The sequence below is a fragment of the Convolutriloba macropyga genome, chromosome 1, assembly GCF_964194025.1.
Source record: "Convolutriloba macropyga chromosome 1, txConMacr16.3, whole genome shotgun sequence".
In the NCBI taxonomy this organism is placed as follows: domain Eukaryota; kingdom Metazoa; phylum Xenacoelomorpha; order Acoela; family Convolutidae; genus Convolutriloba; species Convolutriloba macropyga.
Window position 1 is genome coordinate 70,619,075 of NC_134468.1, and position 20,410 is coordinate 70,639,484.

At 35.2% G+C, this 20,410-nt stretch overlaps 1 protein-coding gene across 1 annotated transcript in view; it reads left to right on the plus strand.

Annotated features, from left to right (window-relative positions):
- Positions 1 to 7,788: 7,788 nt before the first annotated feature.
- LOC142349101 (uncharacterized) overlaps positions 7,789 to 20,410 on the plus strand; it is a 46,519-nt gene continuing 33,897 nt past the window's right edge. The window contains exon 1 of the mRNA XM_075400544.1: positions 7,789 to 7,922. Within this exon, the coding sequence (XP_075256659.1) occupies positions 7,843 to 7,922 (80 nt within the window). The 5' untranslated portion in view covers positions 7,789 to 7,842. The remainder of the gene's footprint in view (positions 7,923 to 20,410) is intronic.

The following is a 20,410-nucleotide window of genomic DNA, read 5'->3' on the forward strand; positions in this document are numbered from 1 at the left end:
ATCCAAGAGAAAGGACGCTTCAATGAAAGCTTCATAAAGAAAAAAGCGCTAATCTATTTACCTCTCTCTGCTTAATTTCACCAAGCTCATGCCAACTTTTAAATCAAAACTGCTAACGGTTTTTTGTGTAAGCTCCGTATTTTAATTGAATCCGTTACAAATTACAGGTTTTTATATAACACGTTAATATGTCGAAACTTTCAGGTGTGCAGAATATACGGAATATTCCACACTCATACTAGGTTGAGGCCATGGGTGTTGCAAAAAAGATTTGATTCGATTAAACATATCTGCCAGAATGCATAACTTTCTTGATGTGCCATTTTCTTTACCTAATTTTTGATTTTCACGATTAGTTCTAACTTTAAACCTTGTATTTCACCTTTTTGATTGCTTGCACCTATCAGAAAGAACGCTTTCTGTCAAACACACTCAAATCAACAATCGATTATCTTGCTTTCAAATATCCGATTTAAGACCAGCTTTTTCACCAAACGATAAGCAGCAAAAATAATTTAATACCACTCCTGTAAGAAAATATAAATAGCTAAAAGATCCGATGATAGAGCAAGACTTTCTTTTCATTATAGCTAAACCTCCATGAAGTATGTCAGATCTGTCTTTTCGTGAAACAACTGTCTACTTTCCACACAATGAAGGACATTCATTATTGATAATGTCGGAACAGGTTTTTGTTAGATAGACAACGTCGGCAGAAATATTAAGAAAGTCTAAAAGCGATCAACGCTTTGAGATACAAGTTAATCACTAAGAAGGAACACTTCAAGGATTGCTTCATAAGAAAAAGGGCTCTGGTCTCTTTACCACTCTCTGCTCGACGGACATAAAGTTTTGATTTCACAAAGCTCATTCTAAGTTTTAGATCATAACTCGCAAGGATTTATTGGTTCTGCTCCAAATTTCAAATGAATCCATCTCAAGGTACGAGTTTTTATATAGCACGAAAAGCACGTTAGTATGTCAAAAATGGTAGGTGCGAAGAATTTAACTGTCCACTAAGACGAGGTTCTGGAGGTGGCAAGAAAGAATTGATTCGATCTAATATATCTGCCAAAAAACACCAATTTCTTGATGGTCCATTTCCCGCAGCTCTATTATTGTTTTTGGTATTGAATTCCAATTTAAAACCCAGTAATTTAACTTATTGATTGCTTGCAACTCTTATAAAGAGGAAGTTTTGGCGAACACAATCAAATCGACATCCCAGGACCTTGACTTCAAATATCCGACAATGTCGGCAGAAATATCATTAAGTTATTCTAAACACAATCAACGCTTTGAGATAGAAGTTAATCCACGGGAAAAGATCGCTTCGATGAACGCTTCATAATGAAAAAGGCGCTGAACTATTTACCTCTCTCTGCTTCACAAAGCTCATGCCAATTTTTAAATCAAAACTACTAACGATTTATTGTGTAAGCTCCGTATTTTAATTGAGGGAGTCCAGGGTGAGGTGGTGGAATTATGAAACAAGTTATCCGGGCAATAATTGGCCTTGATTAGCCGGATGATCCAGACAATAATTTAGCCATATTCGGGCGCAAATTATTGCAAATTAAATCGAAAAAGGACGTCCATATTTCAACTCTGCGGGACCATTCGAAAGTTTGCGTCTATGATCCGAAAGTGCGACTTATCGAAACCCTGCGACCATATTCAGACAAAAAAACCACTGAGAGTAAAGCAGCTGGGTTGAGGTGTCATTGCTAAAAATCGCTAAAAGTTGTAAAAATGGTCATAATGATATAAATCTCGAAGAAATAAGAAATAAAAATAATTGTTTCAGAGAAAAACTACTTGTTGAACCAGCAGCCCATACAACTGAACGCCATCGTGGTAGTTCTAAAAAAATTCAGTCCAAATAAATCTGCTATTAAAAAAAATTAGTTAGCACATTCACAAAAAGGTTTGGAGATCGTCCCACTACCTCAATGTGACTAGATGATATTACTACCTCTAGTAATATGACTAGATAATAATAATAGAATAAAGTAATATTACGCATCAAAATTAATGGACTTTGACAACAATAATTCAGCGAAAAATCTTCTGAATTGAAACTTTCCAACTCATTTGCAGTTTGTAATGCTGAGACACGTCTTTTTTCACCACAACCAGCTCAGTTTCAAAAACCAAGAGATGAGAGAGTTGCTGTCGGTTTTTTTGGTGAACGCTACCCAACGGTATGTTGCGCGAATATGATTCAGTGATGCCAGATCATGATTCGAAATAGTGCGACTCAAAAGTATGGTCCAGACCGTGTATTAATCGTCTGGGAGGGGGTATTACCCCAGATAAAAAAATATCGAATCATATTCTACCACCTCACCCCGGGTGGTCAAATTCTCATCTGGCAAAAAGCAAAAAATTAATGTTGAAGAGATAAAGGCAAAGTTAGTGCTGACCAACTTGTACTAATGGTTTGGGGGAAAATATCACTTGGTGCCCGGGTCGGGGTTTGGCGGTGAATTTTCGTAAGAAATGCGGTGAAATGCGGTGAAAAAAACTGCGCCAACTCTCACGTAGTTCTCAGATTTCTCTTGTGAATAAAAACCAGATTGAGTAAACGTTGGAAAGCAAATGCGGTAATTTTTGGCAAGAAATGCGGTGAAATTCGCGCTGAATTTTTGTAAGAAATAAGGTAAAACGCATTGAATTATTTTTTGAAACCGCTGCTTTTTGGTGAGACCAACGATTTTCGTGACAGACTGGATTCAAACACCTCAAATACTCAATTGCTCCATTCAGAGAGGTTATGAGGATAATGTTTAAAATTATCAATTGTAAGATTAATCTTCTATTCCTGTGTAGTATTTCAGTTGTACACATTTGGAGAGCCCATTCCTTGAAGCAGATCTTTAGAGTGCAAGCCAAAATTTTCGGCCTTCAAAAAAATTGCCATTGAATTCTTTTGAGCGTATGTCAAATGAATTCATTGGCAATTTTTCTGATCAAGGCGGCTTTATGAGGTATACCGTCAGCAGTCATCAAAGTGGAGCTCGAATGTAACATTCTAATTTGATGTGAAATAAAAAAATCAAGAGTCTTTAATAAAAACGTTGCTCAGAAGCAAAAATTTATTTGAAAAAAGAAAGTTGCACTTACAATCCAAAATGGGGTTATATTCGAAGATTTTTTTTCTTTCCGGCTCAAACCTCTGATTCTGAAGAAAGCACTGAATACATATACAGAGAATAATGCAACTAAAGGGTCACTGCAAATGATAGCTGGAGGGCATGGTGTCACACAAGACGTCGAACAACCTGAATTGAAACGTACGCCAGTTTTCTTTTATTATAGACAGAGAAAATAACAGGGAAAAGAGTGTAAAGAGTGCACAAAAAAGTTTTTTACACCATTAATTCTGTGCTTAATAAGGGTGGAAAGAGTGTAACTCTAAAGTATAAGAATAAGAAAAAGTGTGTAATATTAAGTAGATAGTGTAATCATAGAGTGTAAAAATAAGCATATTCTCTTTTATTCCACGTATAATTCTTAAAATTACACTTCTAAATTATACTCTTTGCAAACTTATTAAGCGGAGAACTAACGGTGTAAAAACTTTTACAAGCTTTACACTCTTTTCCCCCATTATTTTCGGGGAAAATCGGCCCGGGGTAAAAGTTGCCAGATTTTCAGGCTTGACCTGCAAACAAATTCCATCGTGGCTCATGACACTGATTGCAGATTTTCACAGATGAGAGGCGAAAACTCAAAGTTGAAATACTATTGGGCGGAAGGTTACCATCCGAGTCGGAAATATAAGTTAATCTTGCAAGATCTTGCAAGAATCTTCCAAGAATAAACTTTTTCTTGCCAGATTACCATTTTCTAACCCTGCAATAAAATATTTTTATTTTAGTGAACCAAATTATTCCAGGTGATTGACAGGGCAAGCAGTTCCTGTATCGTACATTATCCGACATGAAACACCTCTATCACGATAACTTGTATCGGAATGCTCTAGTCGGTGGTTTTCAAATTTCAAAGTTAGAGGACAAAATGATCTGCATTCTACAATGTGAATATATTGTAATACACGAAAATAAATTACTTAATAACTTCTGTTAATGTCTCTATGAACATTGGTGACACATTGAGTCCTTCGTTCAGGTGCCTTAGTTACTTTATTGACCTATCATTATAGATTCATTGTATATTTTTGCATAGATACGTACTATGAATACCAGATCATTATCTATACTTTCACATTTCATTTTGCAATTCAAAGAATTTGAATTGTATTGGGGCGCTGTCTTTTTTGCGACTCGAAGAAAAGTACTAGTTTCTTAAAGGAAGTACTTTTTTACCGGAAGTACTATGCGCTTAGGCGCCATTTTGATTGGGAAGCAAAGCTGGAGTAAATTGCGGTGTTAACTAAGTTCCGCTGAGCGAGAGAAATTTTCTGTTCACGGTTTGCATTGAATAAATGACTTTGACTTTTAAAGTGTTTTCGCCGGAATTGTGCATTTATTTAAAAGTTTTCCAAAGTTTTTTTTGTCGATGTAGCTCATTTCTTTGCTTCAAGTTTGGATTTTTTTTTACAATTTTTGTAAATCCGAGATGTTCTTATATCCAAAGCGCTGAAATTTATAATGCAGTGTTTTAAGAACTATGTAATGTAAATTAAGGGCAAAATGACTCTCAATTTCTCATTTTTGTTTATGTTTTGACATTTTTCAACAGTTCATAATTTTTTTAGTTCTTTCAGCGGACCGTTCCGTCAGGAAATAAGGTAACGGTTTTTTCAACAACCAGGCGTTGCTTTTATTAACGAGATTATATTCAGTTTTTAATGTGAAGTGGTTTTCTGAATAAATTTTTACTGATGTAAAACCTATTTTGAACTGATTTTTGACAGTTTGCTTACATTTTGATTTGGATATGGTTTGATTTATTATAAATGAGCATTTTTGGGCATTGTCATTGTCAGTTCTTTATGTTTCGTTTTTGTTTATCAGAAGTAAATTCTTTTTCTTCAAACGTTTGAAACTAATTGAAAATTTTGTCAAAAAGGCAATTTAAAGAAATACGTTAACAAAGTACTAATTGCTCCCAAATGAAATTTTTTACAAAAATATTAGTCCTGTGGCATTTTTAGTACGTTTTTTTGATTGAACGATTTTTTCGTGTGTGACTCTTTTTTTCCTTAAAACGGGAAGAATCGCTAATATCCAACAGTTTTACTTCATAAGTCACCCCACTCGATGTTTTTTTTAGTCTCGTGAGATTTTTTAACCCAGTATTTTTTTTTCAGTTTTTGTCCTTTCTTTTTCTTTCCACCACAAAAGAAGAAAAAAAGTTTCTTCGTTTATGGTGGCAATATATGTTTTAAATAAAGCAAAGTTTGTTATTTCAAGATTTCTCAGGGATTGATTTTTTTGTCTTAATGTTTAGTTGTTTTTCATTTTTGTATCGTTTCTGAATGTCATCCTAAATGTTTTTTTGCATGTTTCGAATATGTCAAAGCTGAATTTTTTTGTTTTGTCAGTGGTTTAATATTTATAAATCATTTTAGCTAGCTTTTGTTTAGATAAAAATAAAATTTTTTTTACACAGGAATTGTGGTTCCGGATTCAATGACGTTTTCTGTTTTTGGTAAGGACCGATGGTTGGAGTCACTTGCTCAATTCTTCCTGTTTTTTTAAGACCTATTCAAGCATTTTCGCTTTTCGCGATTCTTGAAGTCAAATTAGAGTCAAATTTGATCATGCTAAAACACGAAATTGAGATCGCAAGCGAGTGATTTTGGTGTGTGAATTTTTTTTCACACCAATTGCAAAGCAGTGTGAAAAACTGTGTTCAAACAAAATTCGCTTTCTCGATAAAGGCTTTTTGTTCGCATGCTGTAATTTGACTTCGATTTTTGCTAATTTCTCCAATTAGCTTTTCTCTGTGTCGTTTTTTTAAATCTATTCGTTGATCATTCTAGGTCCAGTTTCTTTCGTTTGGTCGAAAAATTAAAGTGTAATTACTTGTCTTGCTATGTCTTTATATTTCAATTTAAAGAAAACCGTTCACCTGGGTTTGATGCCAAGACAACTGATACTCAGGAGGTGCTTATAAAATAGATATAATAAGTTTCAGGATCTATAAATATTATATATATTTATATATATAAAAGAAGTTTCATGGATATTTTTGGTCAAAAAAAATCTCCTAGTCTTTACTTGTCCTGCTAGTTTCTTTATTTTTCAATTAATGTAAAATGACGCATTATATATATATATATATCTATATATATATATATATATATATATATATTATATATATATAATTATATATATATTATATATATATATATATATACATACATACATACATATATATATATATATATATATATATAAGAAATTTCAGGATATATCCAAGATCTAGCTAGGACAATCCGTGTGTTGTTCAGAAGATCAAGTGCTCTTATGTCTTGTTAAGATGCTTCAAGGATCGGCTCACTGAGTGATTGCATTAAGCAAAGCAAACTTATAGTAGAGAATTTGACTTAGTCCCCAGTGATCACAACATTTATCAGTAAACGTGACTCATTTTTGGTAGCATCTCGTTTTTGCACTTGATATAATCAACAGTAACAACAACAAACAACGTTAGTTGAAACTCAATACATAATAAATGAACTTAAAACAATTATATGAGATTATGGACAGTACTTAGATGTATTTTGAAGTTCAAAGACCCCTGATAAATAAACCCGCTCATTGCTTTAAAGGAATGCACTTCACCATTCAAATAAGTTCACTTTAAAATTTCTTTCAAAACTGCTGATTGCTCGTTTCCAAATGATTGGTCGTTTCCAAAACTTTTCGATCTTCGTAATTCTTAGAATTTCATTACTGTGATTGGCCACGGTCTCATTAGACTTCGGTTGACCATAAATTTTCATACCAAATATCGGTCAATCGCGGTATTTTAACACAGTGTATAAGTCGTGTTCCACGGTCTTTTCATCAGCTGACCCAGATTCTTTTCATACCTTAGATCGATTGACCACAGTCCTTTTCTGTATGTTTTTGAGAGTTTTTTATTAATAGGGCAGGGAGTCAAAAATCTGTTTCCAGGAAAACTAGATGCAGAAGCTTTTGAATAGTTAAACCTCGCAGCATCGCAAAAAGCAACCCAAAATAAGAGAATTAATTTCGACATTCCAAAATTTTGTCTAATTAGGGGAGCGTAACACCAGATTTGTTGATCCACTGTCACTTGCCGATATGACTTTTTTATGTTTACCTCGCGGTTCTTAAAAAAATGCGAAAACTTATGCTAATCTTTTAAACTTTTCTTCGAAACTGCAAACAAAACTGAAAAAAAGCTCTGACTGCATAATATGCAAAAACGCATGCTTGATAATGATCAATGACGATGGTCATTTCATATGTCGACTCAAGTTCTTCTCAAAACTATTACGGTTGACCCAAATTCTTTTGCATTTTTTAACAAACAGTATTGTTGCCAAAAACTTGACGCCGACTATTATTTTTGAACACATGGTCAACCCCAGAGGAAACAATATTGAGATATTCTTGGGCAGAAGATCATATCGTAATTTTTTTGGGCGGGAAATCATATAGCATGTTTTTGAATTCTTTAAAATGTTTTTGGCAACTCAAATAAAAACAAGAAGTAAAGATTTTTTGCCAGAAATACAATAAATACCGTACATTAAGTGTAAACTGGTTTCCAATTATGTTAACGTACAAATTGGGTAACTGCGATTTACTGATCATTTAATTTACTGATCATGCAACTGAGAATTCAAATAAATTACTCAGCAGTTTTACACTCATCTTTTTTGCAGATTTGTGAACGATGAGCTTTTATCTGTTCATTTTGTGGATAATACTTTGCAGAACTTCCTTGGAGAAAACTGTCCCTCCCAGAGGCAGCAGGTAACTTTTAGCCTTTAATGGTGACAGCAATATTACTTGGCAGATTAATCCCTTTCGAACAGTCAAAATTTTGAATTTCCAAACTGTGTGTTTTTAAAGTTATATGTGACAAATTACTTCGACAATTTGGCTTATCTTTGGAACGGCAAAGAGTCAATAATCTCCGTAAAATTTCATTACCCAATTGGCCTGGCAGCCTCGGTTAGGGCGTCTTTCCGCAATTCAATGATCAATGTTCAGATTAACATTTTAGTACTTATGTCTAAAATTCGTGCTAAAAGCATGCATCTAAAACAAATAGATGCCTTACTTACAAAATTGTAGACCCAAAATCAACAGAAGGCTTCGATAGCTGCAAATCAAAACTATTTTTAGTCGATTTTCCGATTCAGCTATTTGTACGTAAAAAATCTGATATAAAAAATCTCCTCCCGTAACTATACCGAAATGGGGAATAGTTTTTTTCAAATTTCGTCCCGAAGAGCTATAATGGAAAGACCAAAATTTTAAGATGATGTGAAGTTCTCAGTATCGTTTTTTTGTATGCCAACTCAGTAGAAAATGTTTTTGAAGGTTGCCGATTCTGAGAACGAATTGACTTTTAATTTGCCGGCTTAAAGTTTTGCATGTCCAAAATCTAAAATGCAGGCTTTTTTCCGAGCCTCAATATATAATAACGGATATCCCTCTTGATTTAAATTATTCGACAACGAACAAAACAAAATATTCTGGACCCAAATTGGGCTGTAAAAATTTAGCTAATACCGCCCCGGCGTAAATTCCCTTTTAGTTTTTTTCACTATGAGGACACATTTGCCTATTGCCATTCAGTACTGCTCTGCTAAGCAATGAATGAAAAAGTTAGGAAACTTGTTGGACTTAGTTTAGCGGAGGGTGGACGCTGTATTGGCAGACATTGTATTGTGTCTAGGCAGAAAAAAATGTGAAATCTAAACGACAAAGAAAACAGCATGTAAAATATTTCTGAGGTCCTTTCCCCCTCCCCGCACATATAAATTATCTGTTCACATTTTGCTATATAAAAAAATGGCAAGTGCATCGGGGAATAAAAGCAATACGCCCATTAAATTGAGGGAGCTGACATAGTAGATCACAGAGCTGTGTTTGCCACATTTGAAACTATATATCAAAAGCATAAGCAGCGAAATATACAGAAAAGATTTTTCATTTTTACCAACTATTGTTACGAAGGTATCCGTTGTTGCAACCTCCTATTGACATACGCCAAGTGGAGCGCCATTCCACCCAACCGCACAATAGAAGGACTTTTTCCGCTTGTGCCCCCAGCTTAGTGGGTGCATATTATTTTCAACACCCAGAAGCACGCGCCAAAATTTTACATACTGACTTACTATGTAATAACACGTGCTCTGTAAATGGAAGGGTGAATATCGCACTGGGGGGGCACAGACCGAAAAGATCCCAGTAATGATAATCGTACAGCAAACTAATGATTATTGGCTCACTGAGAGTTTTTGTCCAATTAGACTAAAACTGTCCACTAAATTTATTCTCGGTTTTTTGTCGGCCAATATTTTTAGCGCCCAGCGAGGGGTCTTTGCAGGTTGCTCTGAACGCCTCTTACAGATTTATTAATTACTCGTTTGTTTATTCAAAACCGATTTTGCTCTTCTGTTTATTACTATACTTCAAGTATAGGTGACGTGACTCCAGAAGTCAGTTAGAACTTTGGGTGTTTATGGAGAATCACGCAGCAGTTCGAGATATTAAGCCAGAGTTCCAAAGTAACTTCTGTAGAGTCACGTAATCTTGCTTGACATCGGTAATTTCGGGTCTTTCCCATTATCCCCCACAGCACGCACACGCAAACTAAATTATAGACCTCTCTTTTGGTATAAATACGGTAATGTGGGATGGAGCTATACGTTAAATGCACACGAAGCTGGGGGTGATAATGGGAACGACCCGCAAATTCCAAGTTGGATCTTTTCCGTTTGTGCCCCCCCCCCCACCAGCTTAGTGGGTGCGTATTATTTGCAACCCCCAGACGCACGTGCCATATTTTAGCATAGTGATTTACCATGTTTTGATATGTGCTCTGTAACTGGGGGGAGCATAACGTACTAGGGGGAACAAACCGAAAAGATCCTCCAAGTTTTAAAATGCTGCCGAAAGATCACGGAAAACAACTACTAACTGTGTTTTATATAAGAACTTCGGGAAATTTAAGTTCTGGTACTGTAGACCTCCGGCATGTTAAATCTTAGATGTGCGAGTTATAAACAATTAACCTTGTTAATATCAAATTTGGCTGGGCTGCTACAGATCACACAATACGGGATCTCTTTATGTATGCCAGTCAAACTTGACAAAAGATATAACAAATCGAAGGCAAAGATATATGCCTAAGGCCTGTCTGTGCTGTAAGTCTCAAATTAAAATAGTTGGGGGGCTGAACGTGTTTAATTTATAAAAGAGTAAATATAAAATTACAGTTTGCTAATTACCAGTTATGTAGTGGTGAAATCAAGATGAGCTGCAAGGCGATCGTTCGGATGTATAGTTGTTCAGTTCGTGACGGCAAAAAAAAACAGAAATAGATGTTTAGGTTCTTTAAACAAACTAATTCGATTATCTTCTTGTTGAAATTTTCAAGTTATTTATTGAAAAAAGGAAAGCAGTTGTCTGCTGCTGATCTCTAGAAATTGTTTCTGTCTCTCTAATTTTATTCCGTTCCACTTCGCTGAGAGAAACAATAAATTCCTCTCAGCTCCGTTTGGGCCGCAGGGAGCGAATCACAAACTCACGTTCATAGTGAGGTGCTTCTTAATTTTCCTATTGGCCGAGAAGGCAAGAGAATTAACTCTTTTTTATCTCACGGAAAAATTATTGAAACTCCAAAAAATAATAAAAATCTAAAAAGCTGAGAGCATCAATTATTGATTTCGTAGGCGCCTGTTTTCTGCTTTTCCCCTCTTCTAAAACCGCAACAGTTATGGTTTTCTTGGGGGCTTTTTATGAGACTCTATTGTCTTTTCCCCTGAAGCAATCTGTTTCATCTTTATTGAACTTGGGGGAAAAGATCTGCATTGCAACTGTCAAAATCAGAAGTAATTTAAATCAAAAGAAACTGTGGTTTTACAGGCCGCCTACGTTCAACAACGTACATTTTCTGTCCTGGATATAAGCGAGGAGATCCAGGCCTAAAGTTGTGTTATTTAAATAAGTCGAACTGAGTTGTTTAAAAACTTGTGTACTGGTAGTCTTAACAAGCGTTAGTTTATTTAGCGCGCGGCGAAAGAATGGTTAATTAGCGCCTAAATACGTTCGCTCTAATGCGGGATTAATTATCCGTTCATTTGTAACGGTTCTCGTAATACTACAGCTCACCCCGATTTTTAGTAAGAAACAAATTTAATAAATTTATCTACATCATACAAAAGTTTTAAATGAAAGTCAGGTAAATTGTGAATTCTGTTCAAGTTTTTGTTGATTGAGTTGAGATGGCGGCAGTCATTTGAGTTGGAGGTGGCAAATGTTGGTTGGTTTCGACAGGTTGTAAGAGTTGATTAGTCACGAGGTTTGGTGGCGTCGTAATATAAAACCAATCGCAAAAGGCGATAATGTTGAGTTATAAAATCAATCGCAAAGGGCGATAATGTTGAGTTATAAAATCAATCGCAAAGGGCGATAATGTTGAGTTATAAAATCAATCGCAAAGGGCGATAATGTTCTGTTTATATTAATTTAAAAATTCTGGTGGCAAAATGACGGGGTTTGGTACCGGACTGTCATCGTCCTCAATTAAAAGGACTTCTTGCACATCCTGACTGTCATCGCATGACTCTGGGTCTTCTCGTGCTTAGAGATCAGTGACTTTATTAGTTTTTTTTTGTTTTTGCCTCTTCCTTTTTTCTTTCTCTAACTTGCAGTTCAGTTGTTTGACCTGTTCAACTAATTCCTTGTTTGCCAATCCTAGCTTTTTGTTAGCCGACGTTATTTCAAGACGCTTCTGAGCAAATGCTTTGTTAATTTGCTTCAGGTTGCTTTCTTCTGTTTTTTGTAACTGTTTTGTTAAAACGTACTGCCTTCTCCAGTAGTCATCACTTGTTGTTTTTCCTTTCTCTGTATTGCTCATTTGCAGACTTTCGAATTTCATTTGCAGTTCCTGCAATTCCGTCTCTTTGATGAACAATTCCTGTCTGAATCTCGTATTTTCCGAAATCAGGGATTCTCTCGTAATTTCGTTCTGTTCATTAGTTGAAGGAAAAGCAGTTATAGCCGCATATGGTTCATTAGCGTAAATGTCGAGCTGATTGTTCCTGATGTTATACATTTTTGTGGTCGGATTTCGGTTTTTAATCCTCCATATATTTTGGTTGTCGTTCCAAGAGAAGTCTTTTAGAAATGGTAGTTCGCTTGCTTTCATGAAGAGGTCTTCTCCTGTAGTGATATTGCTCACTTTGACCCTTTCGGATACGGCGAATTTATTAAACTCAGTTTTTAGCGCATATTTGAGGTTTGTAACAAACCTAGGGTTTTCAGTGTTAATTTCCGCTTCTCTTGTTTTCTGTATGTCTAGGCAGTGAGGGATGTTTTTTCTATCATGTTCCGTTAACAGGTCGTCAATATTTGACATTTTCTTGATTTTTTCAGCGTGACTGGTTTGATGATTTCCTGGAGCTGGTCTCTTGCGATTGACTATCCAATTGTTTTGCGGATCATATTGACTCGAAGTTGATGGATGTGCAATGGTTGTAGTAAATGGAGGCTCTGAGAAAATAGGAGGCTGGGAAGAATGGGTTTGTGTTTGTTCTTGTTGTGTTGTCACTTGTTGATGTTGATTGGGGATTACCACGCTTGCGAGTGTGGGTCTGGTAGTCATTGTGAGTGTTTCCTTTTTAATGATCTAAAATGTTTGGATTTTGGTTAGCCCGTGTCATCAATATCACACATTATGGCTTCTTTTCAGGCTTGCAATTGTATTGCTAATATAAAAAAAGTATTCTATTGTAAAAATGTTTTTGTAAGGTTTTGTTGCTAACAGCTTTACTTAAAAATTATAATGCTAAATGCATTTGTTATTAAAGTTTGGCAGAAAAAGTTTTTGTTTCGCTAAATGCAAAGTTAACTTTAATAAAGGAAGGGGGGGCAATAATAAAAAAATTTTTATACTTATGCCAGGCGGGCAGCCCTGGCACAAGTACGTCTTTCTCCGCTGCCCGGAGCTGTGAGTCTTGGGGCGTGTGTCACACTAACACGGCTGCAACGACCCGTGCAGCTGGGGAGACAACCTTGCTGAGCTGAAAGAAAGAAATTTTTTGGGTCATTTTTGGAAATTTCAGTTATCGTGTTAGTGTTCTGAATTATTTAGGTTCAAAAGCCAGGGGGGCAAGCAGGAGAAAGCTGAGGTAACCCCTTCCCGAGGAAAAGTTAAAAGGGAAAAAAATCGTTTGGACTTGAGTTGCTTCTGGTTTATTAGACAACGTCGTCTAAAAAATTTTTACAAATGGGACATTTTTTCTGCTTATTTATACATACTCGACAGAATCGATGATCCTCATGTTGGGAAAAATGTGGGTTTTTTGTTACTCCTAATTCTGTTTTCATTTTTTTGCATAAATTGCATCGGAAGTAGGATGTGATCAGGACGGGAAGACAAGGTCGAAGACAGATGGGACATTTAGGGTTTGGGTATCTTTTAAAAAGTGCCTTTCTGCAAGGAATACATACATAGAGAGGATTTTCTCTGCGAAATTGCTTATGTAGTTTTTCTACAATAACGGTTTTTCGTGAACATATGGGGCAGATATTGTCCTTATGGGGATAGAACCAACGGAAACCGTCGAATAGGGATTGTGAAAGACCAATCGAGTGACTGTTCTCTTATTTTCCTTAGATAGAAACAGGAAAACCTTTGAAAAACTGCAGTAGGATGAGATTAATGAAGAACGATATGGCAAGCAAGGTAATTAGGATTAGGATAAATATTTTTGTGGATAGGTCTAGATTGGTCATTTTCAGTATCTGGAGAAAATTTGGCGAATTGCGGAAAGGAGGTAGTGATTAATAAAAAGGGATATTGCCAATGCGCATAAGAGAACAAATAGAAGAATAAACAATGTTATGGGTTGCATTTTGTCAATTCAATGAGTAGTGTAGGACTAGGGTGAAGGAGGTGACTTGCTCCTGGTAAAAACTGAGTTGAATTAGGGATATCGATTGGTTTAAAAATAAAACTAGGGAAAGAAGTAAAATTTTGGATGTTCTTGGACGCATTTTAGCTTATGTGATTGTTTTTTCGCAACGAGGGCATAATTTATAATCTACTACGCAAAATTTACAAAAGTTGATGGGCTCATGATCACTCTGATGAAATAATTTTGCAACAGAATATTGAAATCTTGTTTGTTTGCAAATATCACATTGAAACCAGTTAAAGATTGAAAAGATAACATTAAATTTAGAGCATTTAGGACAAAAATCATAGCCCATATCTTTTATAACATATTGGTAACAGAGCAGACACATTACGTGGGGTAGTTCGTTAGGGGGGTTCTCGTGTAATTTCTTGAAAACAATTGTTTCACGTCTGCAGCATAAACAAATTAATGAGACCGGTTTGGATTCTATAGTATTGGTTTCTTTGTCAATTGTATTCATTTTTGAAAGATTGTTATTGGAAGGAATTATGGGACTGGCACGGTTGGAGGATTTGGTTGTCGATTATTTTGAGATTTTATTGTTTGGTCTATTACTAATATAATTATGAACATCAAAAAGTTGAAAGGAATACTTACAACTACGAGGAAAACGGTTAAAACGAAGGAGAAGGCTGCTGCAATAATCATAAGGGACATTAATAAAAAATCAAGTAATGTGGGGGTAAACATTTTTGGATAGTTTGTGAACGTAGTTTTGAATTGAGGATTTCACCACGGGTTGTTTGGGTCAATTGTTTGTTTGCATAAAGGGCATTTAGTAGTTGAGAAAGTCATACACTGCAAACAAATCGATTTTTTAGGGTGTAGGCTTTTGAAGTGGCTGTGCAAGTGGATAACTTTTTGATTTCTTGACAACAATCACACTGGAAATAATGGCAATGACTGATTGTATAAATGGGAGTTACGCAAATGGGGCATTTAGGTTGGTTCCAATATTTAAATAATTCATTTCTACAGGGAATGCAAGCAAAATGGTGGGTTGACCGTTTGGGTTTTGTGCAATTTTTTAAATTGATGACAAGGGAGGTAACAAATAGGACATTCGATTTTTGGGGTTGAGTCAATTTGTGGTTGTTGAGATAATATTTTCAAAACGTTTCCCATTATATGGATAAATCAGAGAGATCTGGTTCTTGCGACTTCTAATCCATGGTGTTCAAGTTCGTTGGGGATAGTTACATTTAGATCTGCAATAGCAAAAAAGAAATTCCAGTATTTCTCGTTTGGATAGATGTAATAATGATTAATGGTACCTGTGCTTAGGAACATATAAGTTATTTTGATACATGCTTTATATTGTATAAAACAGATAGTAAACCATCTTTCTGCTTTAACATTTTTAATTTTTTCCTTACCAATGAACAAAATCATTTTATTTTTAAAAATTTGGAAAGAAATGAGGGAAAAAGAACAAATTGATCAGAAAAAAAAGGATAGGAAAAATGAGCAGGGGGGAAAAAGTTTTTTTTTGGGGAGAGAAAGTTATGTGAAACAAATTACTTTACTGAAGAGCGCCCAAGTTGACTGGGAAGTGATCTTCGATATCAATGAGTGCAAGAAAGAATTCCCAGTGCATCATTCCCATGGTGACTCGAGTAGAACCCTCGCATCCACGTTCGTAGTCAGTATAATGTATGATTATGCAGGGTTTAATTTCTGCAGTGGGAGTATCAATGAATGATCTCTCGAGGGACTCTACTTTGACTAGGCGCTCACCAAAGTGGAACAGCATTATAGAAGATCAAAATTAAAAGGGATTTTAGAACCATTCAAAGCTTGGGATATATTTACAAAGAATGTCCAATAGGGGGAAGATGTTGTTAAGGTAATGGTTCCATCAGTCCAAGAGTTTAAATATTTGGAATGGAGTATTAGTTGAGGTATTACTCTGTTACATTTTGTTGTGACAAATGATTTTTCAAAAAATTGAATTTGTACAAGGCAATTTTGGTATGAGAAGATCATTGCTGTTTTTTTTTAATTGTTAATTGTTTCCAATTCTTTAGAAATGATATCGTTTTGACAAGAATCACTTTTTTGCATATCAAAATAAAAATTGTGAGGTACACAGTTTGGATTTCCTAGAATAAATAGGAAGATTTTCCAATGAACAGAGAGAGGATTATTACTTATTAAACAAATTTTTTCACTTTAGATTTCTTTGAGCGTTACCTGCATAGTAGGTACAGGAGTTGGGTATGCATCAAAAGATCGTTGATTTTTTTGTAACTCTACAAATTGTTTGTTAACTGCAAATATCATAGTTTAGAATGATACCTAAGCAATGTAGACTGGATGTTGTACTTGAAATACCGAGTTCTCTTTGAATGCTAGAAAAATGGTCAATTCGGCGAACTGAGGATGAGTAATGAAAATAGTTAAAAGTCTGTAAATATTTGTCATGGGTTTTTTTGCGAAAGTCATTATACTTATAGCGGAAACATAGTATACGGCTAATAGCTCAAAATTTTGGTTTCCGATTCTGATTTGTAAGTTTCCATTAGTTAAATGAATCATGTTGCTGATCTAGCTCATTTGCAAACTATTTGGGTCGAAGTGTGCTAAATACACGAAATAATTCGAATACAACGAATGAGGGGTTAAAATCACAGTATCGTTTTCCCAAGTGTCCCCAAAACTCAAAATTTATAACAATTTGAGGGAAAATGTCTCCGTGTTTTTCTTCAAAGGTTTTCTTTATTTGATAAATTGTAACAAGTCTATCTTGAAATAAAAAGTACATTAATGGAAGCGTTTTATTTGTTAATTAACTTATTGTTCTTCATTTCAAAACTATGTATAAAAGTATGTAAAAGTAAAAAAAAAAGGATAAAAGGGGTGTCAATTATTTCTGAAAACAGGATTTTTGACAACGATTTATATTTATAGATAATATATCAATCGGATTCACTGTAGCAAAATCGGAGTAGGGGAAGAGTGCAGGCAATAGCTAGATAAACATAGTTGGGATTACATAGTTGAAACTGGATTATAAGAAATAAAATAAAGAAAGAAATCCATACATGTCTCTCAATGTTGAACTTACAAGAGAATTCAAAATCTAGTAATACTTTTCTTCAGGTGATTTGAAACAATTTCGTATTCGATTCCAATGTTTACAAAAGTAATTGTGTTATCAATCAGGGCTCTTAACAATGAGAAGTATTGAAAATTTGAATGCGGTACATCCAGATCAATGATGTCACTGAAGTAGAAAGATGCAACTCTAATAGTTACATTAGATTTCAAGGCGGAAATACTTGATGATAATATTTGTCCGGTGTATTGTCCAAATCGAATGAATAAAGCGTTAGGCTCTTTTATGAATTTGGGCTGCATAACATAGCATTCTTGAAGTGTATCTAAACAAAGTATTAATGAGTTTACAGGGTCTAATACAAATAATTTTTATGATTTATTAGACAAATTATTTTTTATAAAAGGATGATTTTTTTGTCTTAGTTAAGGGGGTGCCACCACACTTCGAAGGGTAGCCTCATTTTGTGGTTGTGGTTGATGTGAATTGAGGCTCGGGTATGTTTTATTATTTTCAGTATGACAATGCTCATCAATTTTGGTTTCTCTTGGTTGGTCCTCAACGCATTTGTAAGTTTTTTCTATTGTGCTGTAAGGTTGGTAATTACTAAGCTGTAAAAAATGATTGTTGTTCTGTGGGGCCGACGCTTTGGTTTCGTTAGAGAATACCGGTGTTAAGAACGATAAGATACAAAGATTATATGTTGCTCCAAATAGAATTTTCCAAAAACCCATTGTTTTGTTGGATATTTTGTGGATTTCGAACGCTCTTATGATTGTTACGATTACATCAGTTAATAATTTTATGCACAAGAAACAAGCAAAATAAACTCCAACTTTTTCCAGATAAAAAGTGATGACTCCAAAAGTGCCTTTGAACTGGTCTGTAAAAATGTAGGTGAAAGAAGAGAATCTAGATAAATTTGGTCTGTTAATTCCCATCGCTGACGCATTGATATCTTTTTGAGAATAGTCTATGCTTCTTCCTTCTAGAACTTCTCTTGAAATTTTTGTCAAAACATATTTTGAAGCTTCCGAATGCAAGATATTGTCCCAAAACGATTTAAGTTGATTTGGTGTGTAAATTCCGGCACGTTGTGATTCGGAACCGGTAAATTTTGGAATAGAACTAATAACCCTCGAAGAGAATATTTTTGGCGGTTGTAAAGGATCAGGTGCTGGCATCAAATGGTACCATGAATTTTCATTATCAATAACTAATTGGTAGGCATTTTTATAGCCTCCAACACAATCTACTTCGTTTGCAAATGGGTAGGTTTGTCGAGTAATTGGGTCGACGAACATTGTCCTACCATCATAATGAATAGGAATTCTATCATAACACTGCTCAAGAACCTGAAGTGGTGAGTTTCGTTTTGGACAGTGGTACAGCCAACCTATGCTACCATCTGTGTCTAAGAACATCGAGCGGTTGCCGTTTAACATGTATCCAGCTAAACGATTATTTTGGATAGCCTGCATAAGTATCATTTGTTTCTGAGTTCAATCAAGTTCGCATTGCTCTATGACCAAACCTTTCCATGCTTGTTTTATTTGCATGTAATTATGATATATGACAAAATCCATTTTTACCGCAAGGTTAAGATCATAGTCTAACTTGTCTTTGTCTAAGTGTTCCCATGCATTAAAACCATTGTCGGATGTTCGGATCTGTTCATCTGAAGGCTTCCTATTAAACCCATTTACACTTAGGCTATTGTCAGGTTCAACACGAAGTTTATGAAAAAATTGTTGAGTTTTTGTTTTATAAGGTTTGCCAGTCTTCATATTAAATCCGCCTTTATAAGAAACATATAAAGAATCTAAATTTGTTCTGTAAATAAATTCTGGTTTTCCACACCTTTTCTTTTTCATCAATTACTCTAATTTTTATGTCCATTTCAGCAGGAGAATACGTTCCTGGTCCTTCATAGGGCGTCTCCGGTTTTTCATCACTCACTATGAAATACTGTACGTTACCAAGTTCGTTTTCATGTTTTAGCATTTGTGCGTTTTGAGAAAATCTTTTAGTAACTATAAAATTTTCCGGTGCCTCCCAATTGTATGCAAAGGGGTCGAGAGATGTCGAATGACAACCTCCTTCTGAGAGGGCACAAGGAAGTTTTAGTCCTTGACTGTTATAGACAGTTCTTTCATTAAGATCAAAATCGAGTACAGTTTCTTGCATCAGGGTTTCAAAAGAGAAGTATTTAATTTGACAACGATTATCAAAAGATGTTGATGAATCACCTTCAAGATCAACTCCCTGGTTTTTATAGCAGACAGTTTTTATTCCATGTTTTATGTCAATTTCCATGTCATCATCGTCAAGTTCGGTAACTGTAATTTTTCCAGTTTCATTAGCATTTAGGCATTGTTCGGGTGAAACAATAATATCGTATGTTATTATTGGAGCGTTGTGTACAATTGATGAATGGGAAAACATACCACAATTATAACGATAACGAATGAGCATTGCAGTGACTTTGCACATAAGAGCTTTAACAAAGGTCCGATAAGGCCGTTGATAAAGTGTTACTTGTGTATCAACCATCTGAATGTTTTTGGGTGTAATTTTGCAAGGAGAAACTTGTGTTAAAGCTTACATTTTATTTTCTTTCATTTTAGAACAGTCATAATGAATGACCCTAAGTTTGTTAGATACGTCATTAATATCCTCAAAAGGAGGTCCAGTAGCGTTAATAACTATAGAAAGAGTACAAAAGTAGAAAAGACTTATAAGTAAGTAAGAAAAATAGAGTTTTTCAAAACAAGGATATCTTTTCATCCTGTTCTCTTTTTTAGCGCTTCAAGTCGGGAATTAAGGCTATGAGTTGTAGTAATAGGCACTGCCAGTAAATGTTGACTGGATTTATTGCTACCTAAAACAAAGTTAAGTAAATCCGGCTTGATAGCGTGATGGCGGCTTGGCCGAGCGACTAGAAGTTCGCCTATTATTTTTATTATTTTCTAAAGTTTGTAAATTAGAAGGTTCTTGTTCCGATGTATTAGGGCGGAGAGGACTTAAATTAGGGTCTAGAGGTATTCTAGAATTGTGCTGTGGGCAAGGAGTTGAACTTCTTGTTCGACTACCGCTAGGCAGGTGTGTTTAGACTGGAGGTGGGTTGTCACGACTACCTGAACTTGCTTCGTTGAATCCAGAATCGAAATTGGTAGGTGTTCGGTCAGGGTCGAAGTTCTGCACAGGGGAGTCTCTTCGTATGAAATTATCCACGGGAAAATATT